The 24,482-nt window shown below is 36.7% G+C and overlaps 1 protein-coding gene across 1 annotated transcript; it reads left to right on the top strand.

Annotated features, from left to right (window-relative positions):
• The first annotated feature begins 3,339 nt into the window (after positions 1-3,339).
• Positions 3,340-24,003, top strand: slc6a15 (solute carrier family 6 member 15). The gene is made up of 12 exons (XM_084409046.1): positions 3,340-3,537; positions 4,794-5,278; positions 10,259-10,416; positions 10,595-10,721; positions 10,886-11,067; positions 15,185-15,295; positions 17,317-17,558; positions 17,702-17,891; positions 19,134-19,326; positions 19,996-20,155; positions 21,069-21,231; positions 22,787-24,003. The coding sequence occupies exons 2-12, from the start codon at positions 4,972-4,974 to the stop codon at positions 23,174-23,176; spliced, it is 2,223 nt and encodes a 740-aa protein (XP_084265172.1). The 5' UTR covers positions 3,340-3,537; positions 4,794-4,971; the 3' UTR covers positions 23,177-24,003.
• The last annotated feature ends 479 nt before the right edge of the window (positions 24,004-24,482 follow it).

Below are 24,482 nucleotides of genomic sequence, written 5' to 3'. Positions count from 1 at the left end.
TGAAATTAATCCTCTCAACGTCAAGCATCTCCGAGATCTTGTGAAGGCACTGCTGTCCACTCCAATTCCCACATTAATTCCATTATCTTGGGACAGTTTAGATATAATAAAAGGGTACCGGACAGAGGGAGATAAAGATAAAGCGAGAGAGAAAAAGCAGAGGGGAGAGTATTATCCATCTTTTTTCATGAGGATAAAGGTAACTACAGCATGGGTGGGATTCAATGGTATGTGAATGGTGTCAGAGTATATTAAATGCTAATTCACTCAGGGAAAAGCCGCTTACTGTCCTGCGCTTGCTGGACACTCATTCAGTACAGGACTCTTTAAAATGGATATTTGTGATTCAGATGCATATTTATTTAGAATCATATCATATCGCATTACATTAAGTATAATTTCAGTAATGGAAATGAGCACTGATCAAACTTGGAGATTTGGATGCATGAAATACCACTTTCTGGAATTTGTATATTTATCTCCAAGAAAGCAACAGTGTATGAATTGTCTATTGTATACTTTAAATTGTCATAATGATATATAGATTAATTAAACTCTTTGACTCAAACTATTATAATTTGGTTGTTCCACAAAACCACAACAGCCACAATTTTAAAATGGACATCTGGTATTGGGGTAAAAAAACAAACGAATAGAGCAACTTGTGACAGCAGCAAAGCATCGTGTTACTTGACTGGCGTAGTTAAGAAATTAACTATTTAACAGGTAGGTAGAACAACCTGCCATCTGTGACAGACTGGTTTGTGTTTGTTATCATCACATGCTGGAACCATTCCCAAAATAATGCCCTGGGAGATGCATAATGCATGTTTATGCATGCATGTATGTATAATGAATGATTCCTAAGATGTGATATTTCAACATAAATGTAGTTCTAATAATCTACTGAGATGTCTGTGGCATAATTAGCTTTATGTTTCATTTAATGATGTCACGGATTAAACCTTATCCAAGGAAACTGGTCCTGTGGCTCATCACAATGTGCTGAGTGCAATGTAACATCACACTAAAGTTCCGGGAACATTATGATCACCTCCAGCTATCAGCAGTACAGTCACATGTCACAAACAGACAACAGCCTGGGAACAAGAAAGCAGTCGAAGTGCCCTTTTAAAGAACAAGTTATTACTTTATAATCAATTACACATTTTCCAATTAGTATACTAGCAGCATGTATCAGAGTTGCTTTCCAGAACCTTCACACTGACTGTCCCTCAGTGTTGGGAGTCACTTAAAAATGCTTGTTTTTTACACACATTCAAATAAACATATTGGTTACAATTTATTTTAAAGGGGACATGTCATGAAAATAGGACTTTTCTGTGTTTAAGTGCTATAATCGGATTCCCAGTGCATCTACCAAACCAGAAAACATGAAAAGTGACAATCCAGTAACTTTGTTTTGGTAAGCCTTTCTCTGCAAGCATGTCAAAAAAATAAACTGATCAGATTTCACTCCCTTTCTGACATAGGGAGGGGATTTTATTATAATATTACAGCCCCATCTGCACATTTCCAACTCGGCACCGCCATTTGGTTTTCTAACGCAATGGAAAAAGTTCTAGCGAAGCATGCAAACTGTTCTGTCGTTGGTTGTACAGATGAGCACAGAACACTATTTGACCCCCCAAAAAATGTCACAGCTGTCTTAAGGACCTCAGGGAACTTGTGTAAAAGTAACATGATGGTACATGTGAGTCCATGAGATTAATCAATGTAACTCCACAACAACTAGCTTACATAAATGTATCCACTATTCAGAAATGTCCAGGTGCGTCTAAAAGTTGCAACCTTTTCCTGAGCCTCTCTGTAAGGCTGCACTCCGCTACTGGTTATTTCTGAGATTTTGGATAAGTGCTATAAGTTTTGTTATTGTATCTGAAGCTCCTGTAAAAGGATCAACCGTCTTCTGAACGGGGCGGGGAGCAGCAGCTCATTTGCATTTAAAGGGACACACACAAAAACGGCACGTTTTTGCTCGTACCCAAAAAGGGGCAACTTTGACAAGCTATAATAAATGATCTGGGTTATATTTTGAGCTAAAATTTCTGGGGACACTTATATTACATCTTGTGAAAAGGGGCATAATATGTCACCTTTAAGGTTTCCTTGTTATAGTGTAATTATACATTTAAGTACTGAGTAATAATAAACAATGTACTTACTTTAGGGTTAGGGTTAAGAATAGGGGTTGGTTTAGGGGTAGTTGCATGTAAAAATGCATATTTAGTTATTACTACATTAACTACATGTAGCATGTGTAACAAGGACAGTCAAATAAAGTGTTACCAACACATAGTAAAGAACATGAGCTTGGAAAGTAAAGAAGGTGGGCTTGTGTAAATTAAAAAATATTTTAAATCCTTACATTAACTACAACGATTTTAACTGATAAATACTGCCAATTTATTTACATTTAGTATGAAGCTACATTTTTGTCACTGTTATAGCCTAGGCTAGCGCCACACTTTGACTAAACAGCATCACATTTTTCTGTATACTTAAAATAGATAAGTATACAGATTGAAAATCTGACATTTTGATTAAGAGTCATTTTGTTTTCATTAAAATAGTACACATTAATTCTCTGAGGAGCCACGTTGAAACATCAGTCATTTCAAACATGTTTTTGATAATTATTAACTAGGAATTCGATCAATCTTTCTGCACCAGTTTCGCTGATCTCAAATCAATGATACGAAGAGCATGAGCCAATAGGAATTAGTGAATGTAAAACACTTATTATTATTATTATTATAAATTATGAATTATAACCCAAAAGTCACAATGTATTCATTTAGTTTTCTCTATAGCGCCCCCAACAGTGCAATTTACGCGCATTTCTCCGTTTTATACAGTTCTATGATTTCTCCATTCATTCCCTGAGTAGGGGCGCGCGTTTCGGACATCCAAATTTCAAGTTTCTACCATTTACAGATCCGTACATCCCGTTCTAAGACAAAAAACAAAAACAAAAAAACATAATAATAATCCAGACAAAACAGCAGCGTTTCCAACACGCCTTTGATTAAATCCGTGTCAATATCTATGATTTCAGCCATTTTATTGTAAAGCTGATGTAAGATTTCCTAGCACGAGGTTACCGGTACACCCCTAAAAATCAGCTTGTGGTGGGTTGTAGTGGGTTGTACCACTGTTTAATGGAAGGGAGTGGGGGTGGGGGTCCGATTTAAAATTATTTTCAAACATCAAAAACACACTAGTCTAAACCAAAATTCAATGTTGTCATATTATTTGATCTGTTTAAATAAATGATGTTAATAGCCTACATAAGACACGCCTGTTCTACTTCTTCGGGGAATTCAAATCAGTTTCCTCCCCATCTCGTGTGGGACGGACGACACTGATACAGTAGACAGCATCTGCGCCTCCTGCATCACATTTACATCAGATTGTAGGCTATATGAGATGTCCAAACCATCGAGTATAAACCGTATTTAGGTCGAAACAGCTCTTTTCAAAACCTTTGTTCATTTCCATTTGATTCGTTATAAGGTAAGATTGTTTTATTTTTCTATTTGATTGTGCATATTTGACACAGGGATGAGAGAACGGCTGCGCTATCACATCCAGTGTGTATGATGAAACCTCGCACATGGGTGACAGTAAATTCGGGCGGGGGGTAAAAATGAAGTTCTTTACAAATGTATATTGTATTTCATTCGTAAATAATAAGTGTTATTCGCGTGAGCGTCTATTTTCAGTCAGTGTTTTTTTCCTAAAATAAGCGGAATTTAAATTGGATCTACACATGTTGACACAATGGCCTTTGCTAATGAAATTATTTACTTTAGCCTATATTGTTGACACCCTATGCGCATATAGATTTCATGACCTTATTTGATGCTTTTTTTTTTTTTGAGCTCATTTTATAATATTTGAGAGAATATAGGCGTTATTTTGTAAGAGATTTTACTGTAAATTCAATAACGAAGAGGCCAAAATGTGTTCTGCTGGAGGCTGATTTATAAAAAGGTGCAGCCTTGAAAGAAATCTGTTAATCACATGAGCTTCGACCGAGAGCGGCCGAGCAGCATCATTCACATTGTACACTCGTGGTTTAGCATACAATGTACAAAACCAGAGGTTTTGAGGCACAAAAGATTGATTTAATAGCGTGGTTGCTATTATTTTACTGTCCATCTATTGCAAATCCGCTCTTCAAACCTTTATTCTGGGGCGATGCGGCCACGTGATCACAGAAGGCGCGCTCTTGTCTGTTTGGGTTCGTATGCAAATGAACCGACCTCGTGCTATGAAGTGGGGCTTAAATTATTTAGATGGGAAATATGATCGTGTTCCGAACGATTCGGTTGGTTTAAATGACATTTGATATCAGATGGAAGCTGTGATGCGAGTCATGGTTTACTCACAGCCTCCAATTGAAAACACTGTATTGTGCTCTATTTACGTTTGTGTAGCAAATTTGCTGCTACTAGAATGAATGCGAAATTAAAAGTAGCCTACTCTCTATGTGAAAGAAATCTCTCGATTTTTTTCCCTAAACACAATGCATAAACTGTCCCAACGTAATGAGATATTCTGGGAATTACACCTGTTTCTGTGATATGCAGTCAGTGGAGAAAAATAAAGATTTATGTGATGTAAAACAATAAGTTATTGCTACAAAAATATTACATTTGTAAGTCATCTTTTTTTAAGGACATTTAACATGCAATTAAGTGTCACATTGCATCATGTTAGGGGAATTAAGCTGTCTAGTTTCTGTTCTTTGTTTTTGTATCTAATAGGAAGCCTGTACCGTGAAAATGAGAAGATAAACATTTCATCAACCCACACTTTTCTTTCCGTTGACTAAAGATAGGTCCCTCTATCTGACCTACATCTGCCCTTTTGAACGAAACCTACCCTGTCGAAAAGGATTTCCTAGAATCTCTCCCTCCCCATCGCCAAAAAAGACATTTTCAAATGCCCAAAAACAGCAAAACCGTCAAGAGAGAGATTGACGATGACGATGTTACGGAATCTGTCAAAGATTTACTCTCCAATGAAGACAGCTGTGAGGACTCTTTCAAAAAGAGCTCTTTAATGGTAGGAGATGTTCCTCAGAATAAGGAGCAGGATGTTGAAGAGGGCTCAGAGGAAGAGGAGGAGGAAGAGGAGGAGAGACCCGCCTGGAGCAGCAAGCTCCAGTACATCCTCGCCCAAGTGGGCTTCTCAGTGGGCCTGGGCAACGTCTGGAGGTTCCCATATTTGTGCCAGAAAAACGGTGGTGGTAGGTTATGCATTTAAGCAAAATACATTTTTTATAAGAAGAGTGTAAATCCAATTAAATGTCTCAAAATGACCATTATCAATTTAATACATATGGATATATGATCAGCATTATTTTAGAGCTTACAAAAATGTCCTATATTTTCCTTTTTTATTTAAAACGAATATCCTATCAGTTTGTTTTGCTATACTTGTGAGGACTTTCCATAGGCGTAATGGTTTTTATACCATCCAAACTGTATATTCAATCCCTCTACACTAACCTTACCCATCACAGAACACTTGATGCATTTTTAAATTTTTAATAAAACACTGTTTAGTATGTTTTTTAAGCCATTTGACATACAAGGACTCAGGTAATGTCCTCATAAATCACATTCACGTTGTAATACCAGTGTAATACCCATGTCGTTATACAAATTTCTGTCCTCATAAATCACAAAAACAAACACACACACACACACACAGACAATTGAATGAAGAATCTTTAGAGAGTCTGTGGACCAGGAATTGAATCTGAAACTGTTAACTTTTTCAGTTCAGTAACACAATCTTCTATCAATTACAGAATATTTTTTTAATTGTGAGAACCCTTGTGGTTCCCCTCAAAATGTATATAAATGGAATTAAATAAACCGTTGTTTTTATAATGCTTGAACACAAACCTCATTTCAAAAACTTGACAACCTAAAGTCAGACATATGTCTGACACCCCATTTGCAAGTTCTCATTATACATTTCCTGCGCACTTGTCTGCAGGAAACACGAGTCTCGGTGCCAGAGGTCTTTCTCTGAAAATACACACGATTAAGAGAAATGAATGTCATTTTGAGGCATAATATTACAACTAATCAAAGAAAAATTAGTCAAAATAAACAAAGATCTGCCATAATGAAGTGGTCCACTCAGGGGTTATCAAACCTCTCCTGAAGGATCCCAGGCACTGCACATTTTGTATGTCTCCCTGACACACATTCAGGTCTTGCAGTCTCTACTAATGAGCTGATGAGTTGAATCAGGTGTGTTAGATAAAAAAGACATACAAAATGTGTGGTGCTGGGGGTCCTCCAGGACAGGTTTAAAAAAAACTGCACTAGCAAACGTGCTGTAATTTCTGTAGAGACCATAGAAAGTCATTGAAATTAGAATAATAGCTTACCACAATTACAATCAATAAATGCACTGTATGGACAAAAGAAACAAAACAAATGTTGTGAAACGAATGGTTCATTCTGAAGAGCTCAGGGAATTTTAACGTGGTACTGTGATAGGATGCCACCTTTGCAATAAGTCAAGTTTGTGAAATAATCCCTGCTAGATAGGCCCTATTTCATGGTCAACTGTAAGTGGTATTATTGGAAAGTGGAAGCGTTTAGGAACAGCAGCAACTCAGCCACAAAGCAGAAGACCATATGAAGTTACAGAGCGTGGTTCACAAAGTGCTGAGGTACATGGTGTGTAAAAGTTGCCAACGCTCTGCAGATTCCATAGCAAAAACTGTGCGGCGGAAGCTTCATGCAATGGGTTTCCATGACCGAGCAGCTGCATGCAAGCCTCATATCACAAAGTGCAATGTCAAGTGTCGGGTGGAGTGGGGTAAAGCATGCCGCCTCTGGACTCTGGAGGAGTGGAAACATGTTCTTGGGAGTGACAAATCACGCCTGTCTGTTTGGCAGTCTGATGGGTGAGACTGGGTTTGCCAAATACCAGTAGAACGTAATCTGCCTGACTGCATTGTGCCAAGTGTAAACGTTGGTGGAGGATAGATAATGGTATAATGGGGCTGTTTTTCAGGAGTTAGGCTAGGCCCCTTACTTCCAGTAAAGGGAAATCTTAATGCTTCAGCATACTAAGACATGGGAATGGCTCGCACAGAGCCCTGACCTCAACCCCGTTGAACAACTTTGGGCTGAAATGGAACAGAGATGGCAAGCCAACACTTCTCGTCATGGGTGTAAATTTCATCAGCAGTTGGGAGGGACAACGATAGTTGTTTAAATATGAGTTAGGTTCACCAAGTGGTCATATTATAATTATTAAATTATCTGGCATAGTATTTTAGGTTTCGTCTGGGACAGAGGACGTCTCTGATATTCAGCAAGCCCTCTGATCTGCCACTTAACATCGTATTGAGCAAAACCCAACACAACGGTAGATCTAAAATATAAGCCTCGTATCAGATCACACATAGGCTTATCGCCATGTTAGTTGTAGTGGGTGACTTACTATCCAACAAGCTGCAGCATTGAACAAGCTACCAAACAAGCTGGGTAACGTTATAACGTTATAGCGGATTTATGGGGGAAAAAAACGGTTATCATAATTTTTTGTCATGACTAATTTATTAATGACTCAGCATCGTCTGTATTAAAGAGAAAATAATCACTTCACCCGATGTTTAAAGTGAATAAAATAGCCTTGACAGCCAACTTACTGGAGTTCCACAACTACTGAAGAACTTTGTTCTCTCCCACTGGACTTGTGTGTAGGTGAGGTAAAGGGAAAGCAGGCAGTGGAACAAAGCACTGTGAGGCAAAGATCAAAATGTTTCTAAACTTAGAATGCTTTTTTTTTTTATTGTTTTACTACTTACACAATTACTTTAAGTATATATCATTATATTATTTACACTACACAGTGTGGTTTTTAATGATATTTTTAGGGGGGGGACAACCCTTCCCAGAAGAGTGGAAGCTGTTGTAGCTGCAAAGGGGGGGACCAACTCAATATTAATGTATTTATGTATTTAGAATGTCATTACAGTCCCTGTTGGTGTAATGATCAGGTGCCCCAATACTTTTGTTCATATAGTGTATATCAATCAATAAAAACCAATTAGAAATAGTTGTTTGAGTGAGATATCTATGTTCTCACATCAGTCAGGCATGGCCTTGAAATGAAACGTTTTGCATGTTACAGGATAATCACAGGTTATATTACCCATCTGTGATTATACAAAGCTGTTTAATGTCAAGAGAAAGCAGATTACAGCTTCTTAACCTAGTCTCCCTGAGAGCAATGACATACAGTAGATAAGATTACTCATGTCTCTCTCTTTGTTCTCCTTATGTCATTAGCAAAAGACACTCTCAGAGTTAGTGAATGATTTCTGTATCAGAAAGAAAGACAGACGGGAAAGAAACATATGCAATAGCTATCGTAGTCTTACATTTTGGGTTTCATATACTGTAGTAGGAAACTATTGTGTTTGTATACAATTTTCTGTCTAACTGCATGAGAATTTGACCACAACCCTGCCGTGTCTTACTACTTACTCCAGGTTATAATAAGTGAGTGTGGCCACCCTGCTGTGCAGATCTGTAATTAGATTAAATAGGCCACTGTGTGTGGGCTGTCTCTGTCTTTGCCAGGGCAGAGCAACCACAACATCGCACCCTCTACAGTATGTGGCATCAATGACAGTATATTTTGTCCTCAAAGAAACACACCTATGACGTTTTGCTGCCCCAGTCTGCCAGATGTCATCTTAGGCACAACCCGTGGAGTCATACATTTTTAAACAAGCATCTCACAGCGCACCAATCTGACCTACATTAAACCTTAAACAAAATGCAAAAACAAAATGACAATTTTGGTGAGATTCTACTACTTTAAAGTTAATTGGGCACAACACAAGATCTAAAGACCCCTATTGCTGGCTACAATAAGGCTGCTAAATACATTTAATGATAAAACATTCAAATCAGTGGTGGAGCTCACCTTTTTCATTGCCTGGGTCAGGTGCATATACTATATGACAAAGGGAATCAATGCAAAATGGCTCAAAATTGTAAATTACATTTCATGATATCCCGAAGCCTGTACTGTATAGTTGCCACTTAATAAAATATACAGGTTGAAGCAGATCTTACAAACCAAGCTGCAGTTTACAGAACATACAGTACTTACTGTCTAGTTTCATTTTTGTAAATGACTCTGTAGTTTATGTTTCTAATAAGATTCATGTCTCTAAATATACCAGATGGTGGTGTCTAAAATCATACTTATCTGTGAATCTCAGTAGGTTTCTGTGTGTTAAAGCACATGACTGCAACATGTTGGAAGAGCGGCAGACCATCAAAGCAATTCCATTGTATTGAAGTTGTTCCCCATAAGGCACTGGGAAGGAATGTTCCATCCTGTGCCATTGGCAATGCTTGAACAGTTTTGAAATGTCAGTCTCGTCCTTCTTTGGCTCTCTGTAATGAGAGTTTAATTCAAGAGAGAAAATATTTGCAGATAATAACAGTGGGTTAACCAGTTCTTTCATATTTTATATATATTTTTTGATTGTACCAGTGTTGTTACAAAACTAAAACTATTAAACATTGAAAAACTGTCTTAAAATAAAGCTGAAATTAAACAAAATGTAAATAAATTGATAAAAAATAAATAAAAAAAACATTTAAAATGTTGCCTTGGCAACTAACTGAAATAAGTTGAATCATTAAAAGTGAAATAAAAATAACTTAAAGCTAAATAATAATAAAACAAAATAACATAACTAAATTACTTTAAAATGAAAATTGAAAATATAAAAATAAAAGCTAATTCAAAACATTAATAAATACTATATAAATAAAACCAATATAACATTGGATTAGACACAAACAATGTACATGATTAGCATGATATATAACCATAAATCAAAAAACAACAAACTAATAAAAGAATGGATAAATAAATCGGCATAAAACCAGGAAAAAAAACGATCAATACAGTATAAAATACACAATAACATTAAAAACGTTTTTTTTATATATATATATGACACCAATAATGGCAGTTTAAGAATTATCAAACATTGACCTTGAATAATGTTTGATTACAATGGGTAATTGCTTTAATTACATTTACATACTGTCACTTGTAACATGTATATACTGTATCTGGCATACTGTATATCCCAAGTCCTGTGTATAACAGTGTGGAAGTTTGCTTCCAAAATAAACAGGGCCATAACCAGTTCTCCTCTTTGTAGGTGCGTATCTGGTTCCCTACTTCATTCTGCTGGTGGTGATAGGGATTCCCCTCTTCTTCCTGGAGCTAGCAGTGGGCCAGCGCATCCGACGGGGCAGTATCGGGGTGTGGAACTACATCAGTCCACGGCTGGGTGGCATCGGTTTCGCCAGCTGTTTGGTGAATATCAGTGCTTTCATGTAGACATACGTTATTTTAAATGCACTGTATAAAAATAACCAAAGACGGACACAGTCTTTGCTCAGGGGAGAGGTGACTAATTAAACCTTTTAAAGACTTGGGGAGATGGAGTAGAGGGTGTAGCTCATACATTTAACTGCATTCTCTCTAATTGCAGGTGTGCTTTTTTGTGGCGCTCTACTACAATGTCATCATCGGCTGGAGTCTCTTCTACTTCTCGCAGTCCTTCCAGCATCCTCTTCCGTGGCACGAGTGTCCCCTGGTCAAAAACAAAACGAACACATGTAAGAAGACCATGAAATTATGCTTTTTATTTTTAAAAATACATTCAGTATATGACATACTGTATGTAGACAGAAACAATAGATTTTAATATACTGAATAACTTTTTGAATGAATCTTAAGTTATAATGCTGTACAAGATTATAAGTTTCATGCTATTGTGTAGATATTGAACCAGAGTGTGAGAAAAGTTCAGCTACTACGTTCTACTGGTATCGTGTGGCCCTGGATATCTCCGATTCCATCTCTGAGAGCGGAGGACTTAACTGGAAGATGACTTTGTGCCTGTTGGTTGCTTGGACCATGGTGTGTCTTGCTATGATGAAGGGTATCCAGTCTTCAGGAAAGGTAAGAAAAGTGTTTTGTATTTTGTTCTAGGAAAGTCTGCCTTTAGTCACAGAATAAAGTCAGCCAAGACCTCAAGGGATGTCTTAAAAGTAGCACAGAGAGAAACACTGACCCTCAGACTGATCCGTCCTATATCAATGAGAACCATCGGCCTCTCATGTGATCCATGCCTGCATAACTTTGAGAAACGTGATGCAGCGTCCATACGGATAAAACCAAATGTGGTACTCTGACATCAGTGAGCTTTTGACCCGGTTCAGCTGATTTTCAAGTCGTGTGGGTATTAAAACCCCCTAAAGAAGTTAAAACAACATATTGAGGGGTTTTGATTTTTAAAGGCATCCATTATCATAGTGCATGTAAAAAAAAATACATATAATTATACATGGGTAAGGAATAATTGACGACAGGCTGTTGAATTATTAGAAAAATAATGCACACCCTCGGGTGTGTATTATTTTTCAATAATTCAACGGCCCGGAGTCAATTATTCTGCTTAAACTACAGTTACCACACCTCAAAACATTGTTCAGATGATGTATTTCAAGGCATTTGTCAGGCTTTTGTCCTTAAATCGCTTTTAGGTGTAGGACTAATTTAAGCATCTAATCCTAAAACTCAGTTGCTAATTCCAAAACGTCACTTTAGAGCTGGTAACAGAGGCTTCAGCCACTGATAGCAGACTAATGCAGTTAGAGAGAGAGATCGTATGTGAACTACCTGAGTCTATGCGTCTCTCAACAGTGTTTGGCTGCAGTGTCTCAACTGCAAGTTTATCTGCTTAAACTGGTTAATCTGGTAAACTATTTTTCTGATAAAATCGTCAGAGCCAATCAATTGCTGATGTTTGAGTGGGAGAAAAAAGTATGTACTTTCCGTACATAATAAAACATAATGTTGTGGCAAAAAAAACATGCTCATCCACAATTCTTGCTGTTGTGGGCTGTAAGGACCTTTAAAATAACTGAAATCATTTGGTGAAGTGATATGGAACTGTAATGCGGTCAAGACCTGCCTTGAACTACTTTAGCCGTATGTTTCCCTGAAAATAATTGCACACCTTAGAACGTTCGTCAGCCAATCAGGTTCAAGCATTCCCCCGTAGTATAAATATAATTAATTATATATACAATGTTTCAATATCCACAAAACAAAAAATGTGCACTAAATAGATGTTTGCTCGTGATAGATCATCTATAGAGGTTTCTGAACAGCAGTAAAAGTTGGTATGAAACGAAAGTTGTGAAGCACCTTCAGAGTGAAACACCTTCTCGAGCAAGAATAAATGTAGGGCGGGACTTGATTTTGTCCATCAGCAATTGATTGGCTCGTTGGATGGTTGTAGTTTGCTATTGCTGTGATCTCATGTGAGCGACAGGTTTTCACGCCATCAGAGAAGAGAAGAAGGGAAGTTAAAGATTATAAGGGCACAGGGATAAAAATAATAAGAATAATAATAATGATGTGGACGGATAAATAATTTAGAATTAATAAATACAGCAATATTCCATAAAAAAAAAGAGGAAATGTCCATTTTGGTTTCATGGTGACTTCAATATATTGCCAGTTAAGTGTGGCCCCTCAGTCAGTAAGGATATTATAGTATGGGATATATATGCTATACTCTGAAGGGGATAAAGACAGTCTTTGAAGCCTAATCTAGGATTTACCTCACAAAAGAATACCAATCGCTCATTCAACATTCCCACAAAAGCGTATTTCACACAAAAAAAAAATCCTACAGTGATTTTTTTTCTTCTTCTTCTTTGTCATTTTGTGTGCACAAAAGCATGGCAGTGCTGGTTGCCATGGTTTTATGTGCACCATCCCTATTCACAGTTCTGTGGCACTGTACCCTGTAACCTTACTCAACTACAATTATTGGTGTTTGAGGATACTGTACTGTAGAATTAGAGTTGTGTCTGCAGGAAGAAGGATAGATTTATTTAAAGGATCTTCGTATAACCTTTGTGATGCTTAACATTTGGGGAACCACAAAGAAACGTCTTTTAATCTTCTAAGTTGTGGGATAGTTAAAGTTAAGACTTTACACTATAAGACTGGTCCGCCCTTCATGAATCAGAGATGAGTCAGTATAGCCTTTTGAGCATTATGGTCATACAGTATGTACAAGTCATTAATGCCCTCATCAAAGGCCGTTTTGTTTACTTCAAAAAGTATTTTAAATTAATATATGACTGCACATATATTTTTATGTCAGAGCATGGTGCTAGTAATGCCAAGGTCATGGATTTAAATCCCAGGGAATGCATGAACTGATAAAATGTATAACCTCAATGCAATGCAAGTTCCTAAAATACACATTATCAATGAATATAACCTAATTAAAATGTGTCCATAAAATAAATTATGTATGTGATTTCAGGATTAAGTTAAGTATTAATCATTAAAGCCCCCAAATTATCATTCTTTTAAAACAGAAAATTATGAAATTATGTTTGGGGTGTAACTTTATGACTGTACTGAACTCATAAAGAGAACCAACTGTTCCCATTGCCGCAAGGTTTTGAGTCACACCAGTGTTATTGTAATATTTTTTATATAATCTATATACTGTTATAATATTTAATTAAATATTCAATGAGCTTTTATTTTTATATTTTCAGATTTCAATTATAGAAAAAATTATCAGTTTTATTAGTTTTTTTCTATAGCTTTAATTTATTCTTTATTACATTTAGTTTTAGTAATTTTAATACTTTAACGTAATCTTATTTATATCAGTTAGTTGCCAAGGAAACATTTTTAATTTTAAGTTAAAAAAGCTTATTGAATAGTTCTATTTTTTAGCTTTGCTTCAGTTAAAAAAAAAAAAACATTTGTAATCACTTTAGATATAGTTTTAGTTAACAGTAACAACACTGAGTTACTCATGATCTCATTGTCAGCAACAATGCAAGATATAAAATTTCTTTTGATGTACGTTTAGAGCAAAGCCTTTGGTTGCAACATCCCTCGACAAACCGCAATCAGTATCATCATCTTAGTTCTGTAGATGACTATCCGTGTATTGCCAGGATAAGCACTAGACACTTAAGTCTAGGCTTTGTTCAGACAGTCAGCAAAAATAGTTTTGACTTAAATGCGTTTAGGTTGTATATTGAATGGCAAAATACCACATGAACCCAGTTATTACAAACTAGATCAAAAGCAAATCCATATGTCAGATTTCTGGAAATATGCTTCAGTCTGATTGGACTGGCCATGCAGGCTGGCATTTAACATCACAAACAAAGTGTCAGCAGCTGTGTCTCAATTCACTCATTTACAGTCACATGTTGCATTCAGGCCTGCCATAGACGCCTTAACTACACCATCTGGCTTAAACAAAGCATCTATCTTCATTAACGTTCATTTAAAATGAGCTGTGTATTGTAATAAAATTATTTTTTCACTGTAATGTTTGAACAAATGCATCTGATTTCTTCTTTTGTAAAATGACGGACTGTCTAGATTTGAAAACGTAACAAAGTCCCTCTGTAGTCAATCATTTTATCAATTAAAACTCATCTGTGATCACCAAAATGACATATTTAAGCACAAGAAAAAATGTCATGCCTTAAAATAACTTGAATGTAACTCTTCACCCTTGCCTCATTTAGTATATGCGGTTCTATGAATATGCAAATTAGCCCCGCCTCCACTCACTGCTCAGAGATCCACTCGTTGATCACGCATTGACGCATTAGTTACAAGGTATTTTGTGACGCCAGAAACACCAGTGATTTCAAACTGCGTTTTTGAGACCGTCTTTGGTTCACTGCAGTTTTAAGAAGAAAACAAAAGTGTTGACTTATGAATTTACACATGGTTTGTCTTAGAGCATATTAACAACACCACATAGACTTATAAACAATATTAAAACCTTGATTTTCACCACAGGGGGACTTTAAAGGTTTGGAAAACAAACCAGAATTGGGTGCACTATAAAAAAGAAAAAGCCTTACAGTCGATTCACAGTTTGTCAGCAAAGTCAGCAAGTGAGGGCACATTTTTCTGCCCCTTGACGTGCAGAAAATAATCTTACAGCTTAAGACATACTAGCATTCAATTTTACATTGACATTATTTGATAATCTGTTTATGTCTGACTGCAGGTGATGTACTTCAGCTCTCTGTTCCCCTATGTGGTGCTTATTTGTTTCCTGGTTCGTGCTTTCCTACTCAAAGGTTCTATAGACGGCATCATCCACATGTTCACCCCGAAGGTAAGACTGTATGTGTGAGCAGATGACACATTACCACAATGGTTAGACCAATTTACTCTACATGCTCTGGTTCACACTGCAGCAATTAACCCAATTTATTGAGAATTACCGTAATCATCCATAACTAATTCCCATGTGTATCACTCATCTCAGTTCGGTGAAGAGCAGTAGATGTATCTATGGAAACAATACCCTAGCCAGATTTCCCAGCATGCATTTGTGATGTGACTCGGCAGAAGTGAATTAAATCTTCCATCAGCACACATTGAAATGCAGCAGACTGTCTAATTGTGCCAGCTATTTTACATAATATCCATCCAACACACAGACACAAGATGTGGTCACATTTTCTCCTCAGTGCAAAGAGCTGTCAATGTGTCCATTGTTGAGTTACATGTCGCTTCAGAGTCTTATCAGAGGGTGGTTTGTGTAACACACAATTAAATGATAGTACGTAGCCAAAGCTTTAGATTTGTACTGCTTCTGTTTCACACACAATGGTAATTAGTACAGAGCCATTACAATCACTGCACTGCTGAAATGGGGGGGGATAATTAAATCAATTTTTATAATAAATAATATTATTATAATATTAAAATAAATATTACTATAAAGGTTTCATTTATTTTTATTTCAGTTTTAGGTTTGTATTTCCATTTTTTTCCAGATTCCAATCATTTTAGTGCTTCAAATTGAACTTATTTCAGGTAGATGCTGAGGCAATATTTCCTCATTTTCTTTCAGTTTAAGTTGTCCATCTAATATATAGCTTTATTTTAATTAATAAAAAAGTTTTTGATAGTTGGAGTTTTAGTTAATGATAATAACCCTGAACAGCTTTGGAACGATAAAAGTCTGAGTAAATGATGAAAGAATTTCCCTTTAAGAGTGTTACTGTGTGTGTGTGTGGCTCAAGGTAATTATTTATATGATCATATGTTAAAATATGTGGTGCAGCCCAATGTTTAAAGTAGCAATCGGTCTACAGACCCTTTCCAAAAAATTAGAATATCATGGAAAAGTTTATTTATTTCCATAATTCCATTCAAAACGTTAAACTTCCATAGATTATAGATTCAGGGGCCACAACTTAAACGATTTCAAGTATTTAGTTGTTTATTTGTACATGAGGCTTCCAGCTCATAAAACCCACGAAAACAGGATTTAAAAAAATTAGAATATTACATGAAATCACACAGTAATTACACAGTGATACCATGGTCACTGAACCAGGTTTTGGTTATTTTGGCAGTGTGGGCAGGTGCAAATCCTGCTGGAAAATGAAGGAAGCATGAAGTGCTCTGGAAATGTCCTGGTAGACGGCTGCGTTGACTCTGGATTTAATAAAGCACAGTGGACCAAAGTCCTCTTTTCTGATGAGAGCAAATTTTGCATCTCATTTGGAAACCAAGGTCCCAGAGTCTGGAGGAAGAATGGAGAGGCACACAATCCAAGATGCTTGAAGTCCAGTGTGAAGTTTCCACAGTCTGTGTTGGTCATCGGCTGGTGTTGGTCCACTCAACGCAGCCGTCTACCAGGACATTTTCAGAGCACTTCATGCTGACTTCATTTTCCAGCAGGATTTGCACCTGCCCACACTGCCAAAATAACCCAAACCTGGTTCAATGACCATGGTATCACTGTGTAATTACTGTGTGATTTCATGTAATATTCTAATTTTTTTAAATCCTGTTTTCGTGGGTTTTATGAGCTGGAAGCCTCATGTACAAATAAACAACTAAATACTTGAAATCGTTTAAGTTGTGGCCCCTGAATCTATAATCTATGGAAGTTTAACGTTTTGAATGGAATTATGGAAATAAATAAACTTTTCCATGATATTCAAATTTTTTGGAAAGGGTCTGTATATATCAGCCTGGATGATTAAAAAATTGGCTTCTCAGTTTAACCATAGGCAAATTTATATATTTTCTGATGTTTTCAGATATTCTAAATAAAAAGCATATCACAGTGCATGATTTAGCATGTGACAAATAATAAACTTCACTATCTTCTTACAGCTGGAAATCATGCTGGAGCCCAAAGTGTGGCGTGAAGCTGCCACGCAGGTCTTTTTTGCCCTGGGTCTTGGTTTCGGTGGTGTTATCGCCTTCTCCAGCTACAACAAGCGAGACAACAACTGCCACTTTGATGCTGTGCTGGTCTCCTTCATTAACTTCTTCACCTCAGTGTTGGCCACTCTAGTAGTGTTCGCTGTGCTGGGCTTCAAAGCCAACATCATGATTGACAAATGTGTGGAAATGTAAGTCCAAGACAAAACCCTGAGAAGCAGTTTAGTAGCAAGTTCCAAATATTATTAAAATAAATGTACAGTCCATAACTGTCATGAAACTGCACACAGGCCCAATGACCGGTAGTTGAATTTCTTGTTTTAATGTATCTTAGGAACACAAAGAAGATCATTGATTTCCTTGGCAAAGAGATTAATCCAAGCTTGATCCCACACCATATTAACTTCAGTAATGTTAGCCCAGAGGACTACCAGCAAATGACCAGCGTCATCCAGGGCGTGATGGAAAACGATTACCCACGCCTAGGCTTAGACAACTGCGACATCAAAGAGGAGCTGAACAAGGTGAGGAGGAGCTTAAAGTGAACTGATACACCACGGGGGAAACCTTAGAGAGACACGGGGAAACCTTAGAGACAACTGAAAACACAAACTTTCCATGGAATTTAACCCTGCTGGTTAGGCTCTCTCTCCAGTCATGTTTTGAAAAGTTAATACAACACAAGAGAGCACTCGCTATCAAAAGTGTCATTTTAAAACCCATACTTCACAGCTATTAGAAAATCTGACAAACTAACTAAACAGATAGGGGTCAATGATGAGTAGTGTTGGGGAAAATTACTTTTAAAAGTAATGTGTTACCATATTGTGTTACTCCCTAAAAAAGTAACTACTAAGTTACTTTTTATAGAAATTAATGTGTTGTTACTTATGCGTTACTTTTTCTCACCTGGGCTGGGCCTGCTTGCTTGTTTTTTACAAAAAAAAAAAAAGGTTAGCAAATGTAAAGGCCCTTTATGTGGAAGCTTTTTTCCACCACAGAATAAAACATTTTAAAAGATAATTGCGAGTTTACATCTCACAATTCTGACTTTTTATCTCGCGTTTATATCATGCAATTCTGAGATCACATAAAGTGTCACATAAACAGAGGATATATGAATACTTAAAAGTTTATGACCAAAATAATGGAAACTGCAGAGGAAGTACTTTAGTGGCCTTTAGTGTGTAGGAAACCAAGTGGCCTTTAGTGTGTAGGAGATTAAGAGGCACTACATGATGAAACAAAAGGAAATAAACGCGGTACGTGTTGGCTGAGGTGATGCCATAATCAGATTAAACCACAAACACCTGCAAGAACCGTCATAGGCCTAGTATGAGGCTCTTTCTTTACACGGGCACATTTCCTCCTGCGACTTTTGATGTGTTTCGTTTTACCCAAATCTATTTTTGTACATTTCTGCTTGCTTCGACATAAACCCTCACACTAAAACATGTTGAATAATTCATGCAGAGGCCTCAAGCAAACTACAGCATTTTAACAGTACAGAATAAACATACATAATGTATGTACATTATCGCTATAGCAGTAATCTAATGTTAATATCTTGACATAAAAAAATAATAAAAAATGATCAAGTATATTTTACTTTTTCTGGGGAAAATACAAGTTATGTTTGCCTGTGCAAAACAAGCTGCCATGATAAGTCAAGCCTAATCTTACACTTTTCTTTTTATTGATATGGTCATGTTTTTGAAGGTTTTTGAAGGCATGCTAGAATCCTACCTTTATCTTTTCTCTCACAGGCGGTGCAGGGCACAGGCTTGGCTTTCATCGCTTTCACTGAAGCCATGACTCATTTCCCAGCCTCACCTTTTTGGTCTGTGATGTTCTTCCTTATGTTGGTCAATCTGGGACTGGGCAGCATGTTCGGCACTATCCAGGGCATCCTTACCCCCATTGTGGACACCTTCAAAGTACGGAAGGAATACCTCACAGGTCAGCCAATGCCAAAAAAAATATGAGAAGGAAACATTTTTACTTAATAGTTTGAAGAATATAATGGATCATTATTTGATCTGTCTCTGAAACCATATGATAGATTTGCATTTTTAGCTGAAATATTCCTTTAATCACAACAAACATTATCATCAATGTTGAAAAAAGTTGTCCAGCTTAATATTTTTGTGGAAATCGTGATAATTTTTTTTACTTAATCTTTAAAACAGAAATCTTTTGTAACATTATAATTGTATTTACTGTCACTTTTGATCAATTTAATGTGTCCTTACTTGTTCATCTTTTCTTTTTCTTTTTTTTTTATTCTACTGACCCCAATCTTTTACTTTAACAGTATACTGCATGGATTTAATTGACATTTAATCAGATTAAACCTAAATAATGTCACGTAAGTTTATCCATGTAAAGGTAAAAGTAACCTTATCGGCCTGACAGAGACACATTTCCGTGACGTTAGGCTACTTCCGCTACTCACAAAAGTCAACAATGCCCACTCACAGCGTTAATCGCGTTACATTAATGAGCATAATAACTCTTATGAGCTTTCATAAAATACTGAGAGGATAACGTCGTACCCCCTTCCCATTTCCAGTTTAACTTATCCTTTGGATTTCTAATACACATTGTTGCTCTCTGCTTTCTTTACAGTTGGTTGCTGTGTACTTGCCTTCTTTATTGGTTTAATATTTGTCCAGCGATCTGGGAACTACTTTGTGGCCATGTTTGACGATTATTCTGCCACTCTACCCCTGCTCATCGTGGTTCTTCTGGAGAACATTGCTGTGGCCTGGGTCTACGGCACCGACAAGTATGTTACTCAGTACTCAGCCTCTAATTAGAGAGCTTACAGCGCCCTCTGGTGGCATGATGAGCGACGTATTTATATCAAGAGAATTTATCAACTACATTTATTTATTAAAATTCAAGTTTGTTACGGTCTTATACTACCTTAAGAAATGTTTTATTATAATGATGTAATCATAAAAGAATAGATTGTTTTCACAACCCAATTAAATGACATAAACTACTTTCAATTGATTGTGGCATTGACTGATTAAATCATCTTGATTGAAAAAAAGGCCAGCTCGCAATTTGAAAGTCTAAGATGTCTGAAAAAGATATTTTAAGATATATGAAAAAAAAAGAGTTTAAAATATGGACATGTATTTGTGGTTTTGCTCAGAGAACATGCTGTACAGAACATTCATACTTTGTACAACATACAACTATTTAAAATATTTAAGACTAAATAAATAAAATAAAAACATTGATTTAAGACATTTAAGATACTGAATACTGAGATTCATATTGATGTGACAAGTATTTGTTTTCATCTTTATATACTGTATATTTATTGAAATTCAAGTTAGTTACGGTTACAAACTAACCGATGGAAAATAAATGTAGTTATAATTATATCGTAAATATAATGAAATTTCATACAGTATAGTGGCCAAAAGTTATGTCCGGAGAGAATTGGTTTGAGAGGATTTGGTGTTAATGACCCTACAAGTTTGATTAAACCATCAAAATATAAGGAAAATATTTTATATTTTTAAATATTTTAAAAATGAGGGAAGAACTAAACACTAAACTAGGTTTTATCTGACAAAATTATTTTGTAAAAAATGCAAACTGCAGTTAGTTTAGCAGCAACTCTAAGCTAATTTGCAGTGATTGTGGCATTGATGCCTCTCTCTCTCTTCTGTGGGTTTATTCAGGTTCTTTGAGGATCTGAAGGACATGCTTGGTTTCACTCCATACCGCTTCTATTACTATATGTGGAAGTTTGTCACACCGGTGCTGCTGCTGGGTCTTCTGGCCGCAAGTCTCATTCAGCTGGGACTGTCGCCACCTAGTTACAGCGCATGGAACCAGCAACTGGTGGGTACACTTTAATACTTTTGGAAATAGGCTCATTTTACAACTCCCCCAGAGGTAAACAAGAGTTGCTGCCGTACCATGAGTCCAACAGGCGTAATGATATGACGCAGCGACTGAAAATAGTCCACAGCTCAGTAACTTTCAACATGACCGGGACTAAGTTTGTCTAACCTATTTTCAGGCGCTGCGTCATATCATTACGCCTGCTGGACTCATGGTACGGCAGCAAAGTTTCTTGATTATTACGCAGGAATGAGAGTATAGTTCCTAGCCATATCAGCCTAGAAAATCGCAACTTTACATTTTTCGTCGGTCTTAGTACACGATGTAACTACAGAAGAGTCAAGTTTTAAATAGGAAAAATATAGAAACTCTTCGGTCATTTTTTTTGAGAGAGATGCTAATGGTCCTGTCCGATTCAATGATCTATGCTAAGCTATGCTAAAAGTGGTACCGCCAGACCCGGAGATTGGCTGAATGGATTCGAAAACGGTAAAACTCAACTGTTTAACTCTGGGGGAATTGTCAAATGAGCCTATTTCCAAAAAAAGTGGAGTATCCCTTTAAGATGCAATAATGTTTCGAACTTAAAATATGGCTATCATTTTATTCAGACATTTTTTATTCGGAGGTTATATTTCAGAGAGGTACAGATTCCATTCAGATTATTTCACCTATAGGTGTTCTATTTTTTGTTTGTTTTTTAAACCTGAAACATATATATAATGTTTAATATATTTTGTACTAAAGTTTAAAAATCATTTATTAATTTAAGATTTTAAGACTAATTAATTTAGTCTTTAGAATTTAAGACTAGTTAGGGTATTAAAATTGGTCTTTTGTCCATCTATTTGCATACTGAACTGTGTTTTATTTAGTCATTTTTATTGTCATTTAAAAATCACTTTAAAGTAGTTTTCTGGGAAAATATGTAGCATTTAGAAATGTTTACAACAACACAATATTACAGACAATAAATCAACATGAGGGATAATAAAAAGAGATAATATGGGAGCATAGCACCTGCAAACGCATGTAAAAAATTAAATGTACATCTTGCATTCACCATAAATCAAATAAAACAAAAAATGTATTACATAAAACAATCAGAAAAAAATCTCATGCTCACCAAGGCTGCATGTATTTGATCAAAAATACAGTAATATTGTGAAAAATTATTTTTAAAAAGTCCTGTGATGGCAAAGCTGTATTTTTAGCAGCCATTACTCCAGTCTTCAGTGTCACATGATCCTAATTATATAATACAATAACTATAGCAAACCTGTAACAATGATAAAGTGAATTGTGCATCTTATTACAGTAATTGTCAGTTTTAAAAAGCTTAGGGTAAGGACATTTATTGGTGTGACTAGTGCAATTATGAGCACTAATCTACATGTGACTATTGAGATAAGTTAATGCCGTTGCTTTTCAGAAAATTGACTGTTTCTTTAAGCCCAGGTCATTCTAAGGCTTTCGATGCACAGTTTTACCACAGGATTAAAGTGGAATTATTCCTTTGCCGGAATAATCCAATTGCTGTGTCTGTTCTCAGGCTCAAGAACAGACTCTCAGCTATCCGCCCTGGGGCCTGGCTGTCTGCATCTCACTGGTGGTCACCGCCATCCTCCCTGTGCCTGTGGTTTTCATCCTGCGCTGTCTGAACATCATCGACGAGAACGCAGGAGGCCTGTCCACCGTCTCCTACAAGAAGGGCCGCATTATAAAAGACACCGCTTGCAGGAGCAGAGAAGAGGATGAAGATGACGCAAGTCTCCTCAACGCGAAGACGCCGAGCGAAGCCCCATCGCCCATGCCGGCCAACTACCGTAAGCAGAACGGCCCTCCTTCAAGCGCAGACGTCACGCTCAACGGTAGCTGCAGCACTGGATACACAATGCCCAATATTACAGACATTCCGGACATGCCCGAATCTGATTTGTGAGGACCTGTCCAGTGTCATCTGTAACTGTGATGGCCAGCGTCAGTTCATTTACCCCGTAAGAACCTCTTCATCTTCAAGTTCCAGCGCTTCAAATGTCAATCACCTAACTAACCAATCACACTCAAGCTCCCTCTCATTGAGATGAACAGGAATGCTAACAGACAGCATTCTCTTATTCTCTTTGCTTCGAACAGCTCTCTTCCATCCACACTGGTCCAGGCCTGGTTACACAGACAGGGCTTAGATTAAGCCAGGATTAGGCCTTAGTTCAATTAGGACATTTAAGTAGCTTTTGTATACGCGCCCTAGAAAAAACATTACTGGTGTGCATCTTGAGACAAAAGACTGGAACTGACATATTTTTAGATATGTCAGTGCAAGTTGCTTTCAGTTAAAACAGCTCAAACATGCATTTTAGTATGGGACTATCTTAAGCCTTGTCTGTGAAACCGGGGGTAATTGTATTATATGTGTAGCTAGCGCTAACGCACCCCTATCCCGACCCATTGCCCCAACTGCTTACATGCACTTACCCGACTCTCTAGGGGCCTGTAGACCCCTGGTTTATGCTCTACTCTAGAATGGCTATTTGTAAAAACAGATAATGTTGCAAGGCAGGGCAATTATTGTCCACAAAAGAAAAAAAAAGAAAAAAAAAAGAGATTAGAAGCAGCTTAGCAGCTGTTGAAAAGACTAGAATGTAAATGTATGCGTAAAACGTGGAAAACATGCAACATGTTTATCTTGGATGTAATTAAATTGTGTATGGATTGCATTTAATACAACCCTAACTCATTGTTCGAAAAAATGTGTGCCTAAACAAACCTAAAAATGTTAATACAAGGAGTGAATGTTGTACATTTAAGGTATTCTGTAAATATATTATGAATACATTTATTCTAATATAGTTTGGAATACAGATCATGTTTTTTGGTAAGTGCTTAATCCAGTACGCTGACTTTTTTTGTTTGTATGTTTGCTGACGTGCTATCATTGTGAGGAGTCTTGATACTCCTCCCTCTTCCTGTATATATTTTTCATGAATTTGCTCAATGACGCAGTATTTTCTTTCTCAGTATTGAGATTAAAAGATAAAGGATTCAGACACACTTTTGTGCTTTACTACTGTTGCACTTCACAACAACATGACCATGATCAAAACTGTACATGGACAAATATTAAGGATGCACCAATATTAAAATTCTGCCTGATATATATATATAAAAAATTAACATTCCAGTGTTGGCCATTATGATTAAATCATCAACTTATAAATTAAGAGTTCAGATGCAAAAGCCTCTAAGTG

This window comes from Rutilus rutilus, assembly GCF_951802725.1.
Source record: "Rutilus rutilus genome assembly, chromosome: 5".
In the NCBI taxonomy this organism is placed as follows: Eukaryota; Metazoa; Chordata; class Actinopteri; order Cypriniformes; family Leuciscidae; genus Rutilus; species Rutilus rutilus.
Note: the sequence above shows the minus strand (reverse complement) of the source record. Positions and strands in the feature narration are given on the sequence as shown.

Bases quoted from the DNA above. Each gene is read 5' to 3' on its own strand.
- slc6a15 (XM_084409046.1), top strand. From the start codon at position 4,972: ATGCCCAAAAACAGCAAAACCGTCAAGAGAGAGATTGACGATGACGAT. The intron at 10,417-10,594 runs GTGAATATCAGT...CTCTAATTGCAG, and splicing joins TCGGTTTCGCCAGCTGTTTG to GTGTGCTTTTTTGTGGCGCT. The intron at 17,559-17,701 runs GTAAGTCCAAGA...AATGTATCTTAG, and splicing joins ATTGACAAATGTGTGGAAAT to GAACACAAAGAAGATCATTG.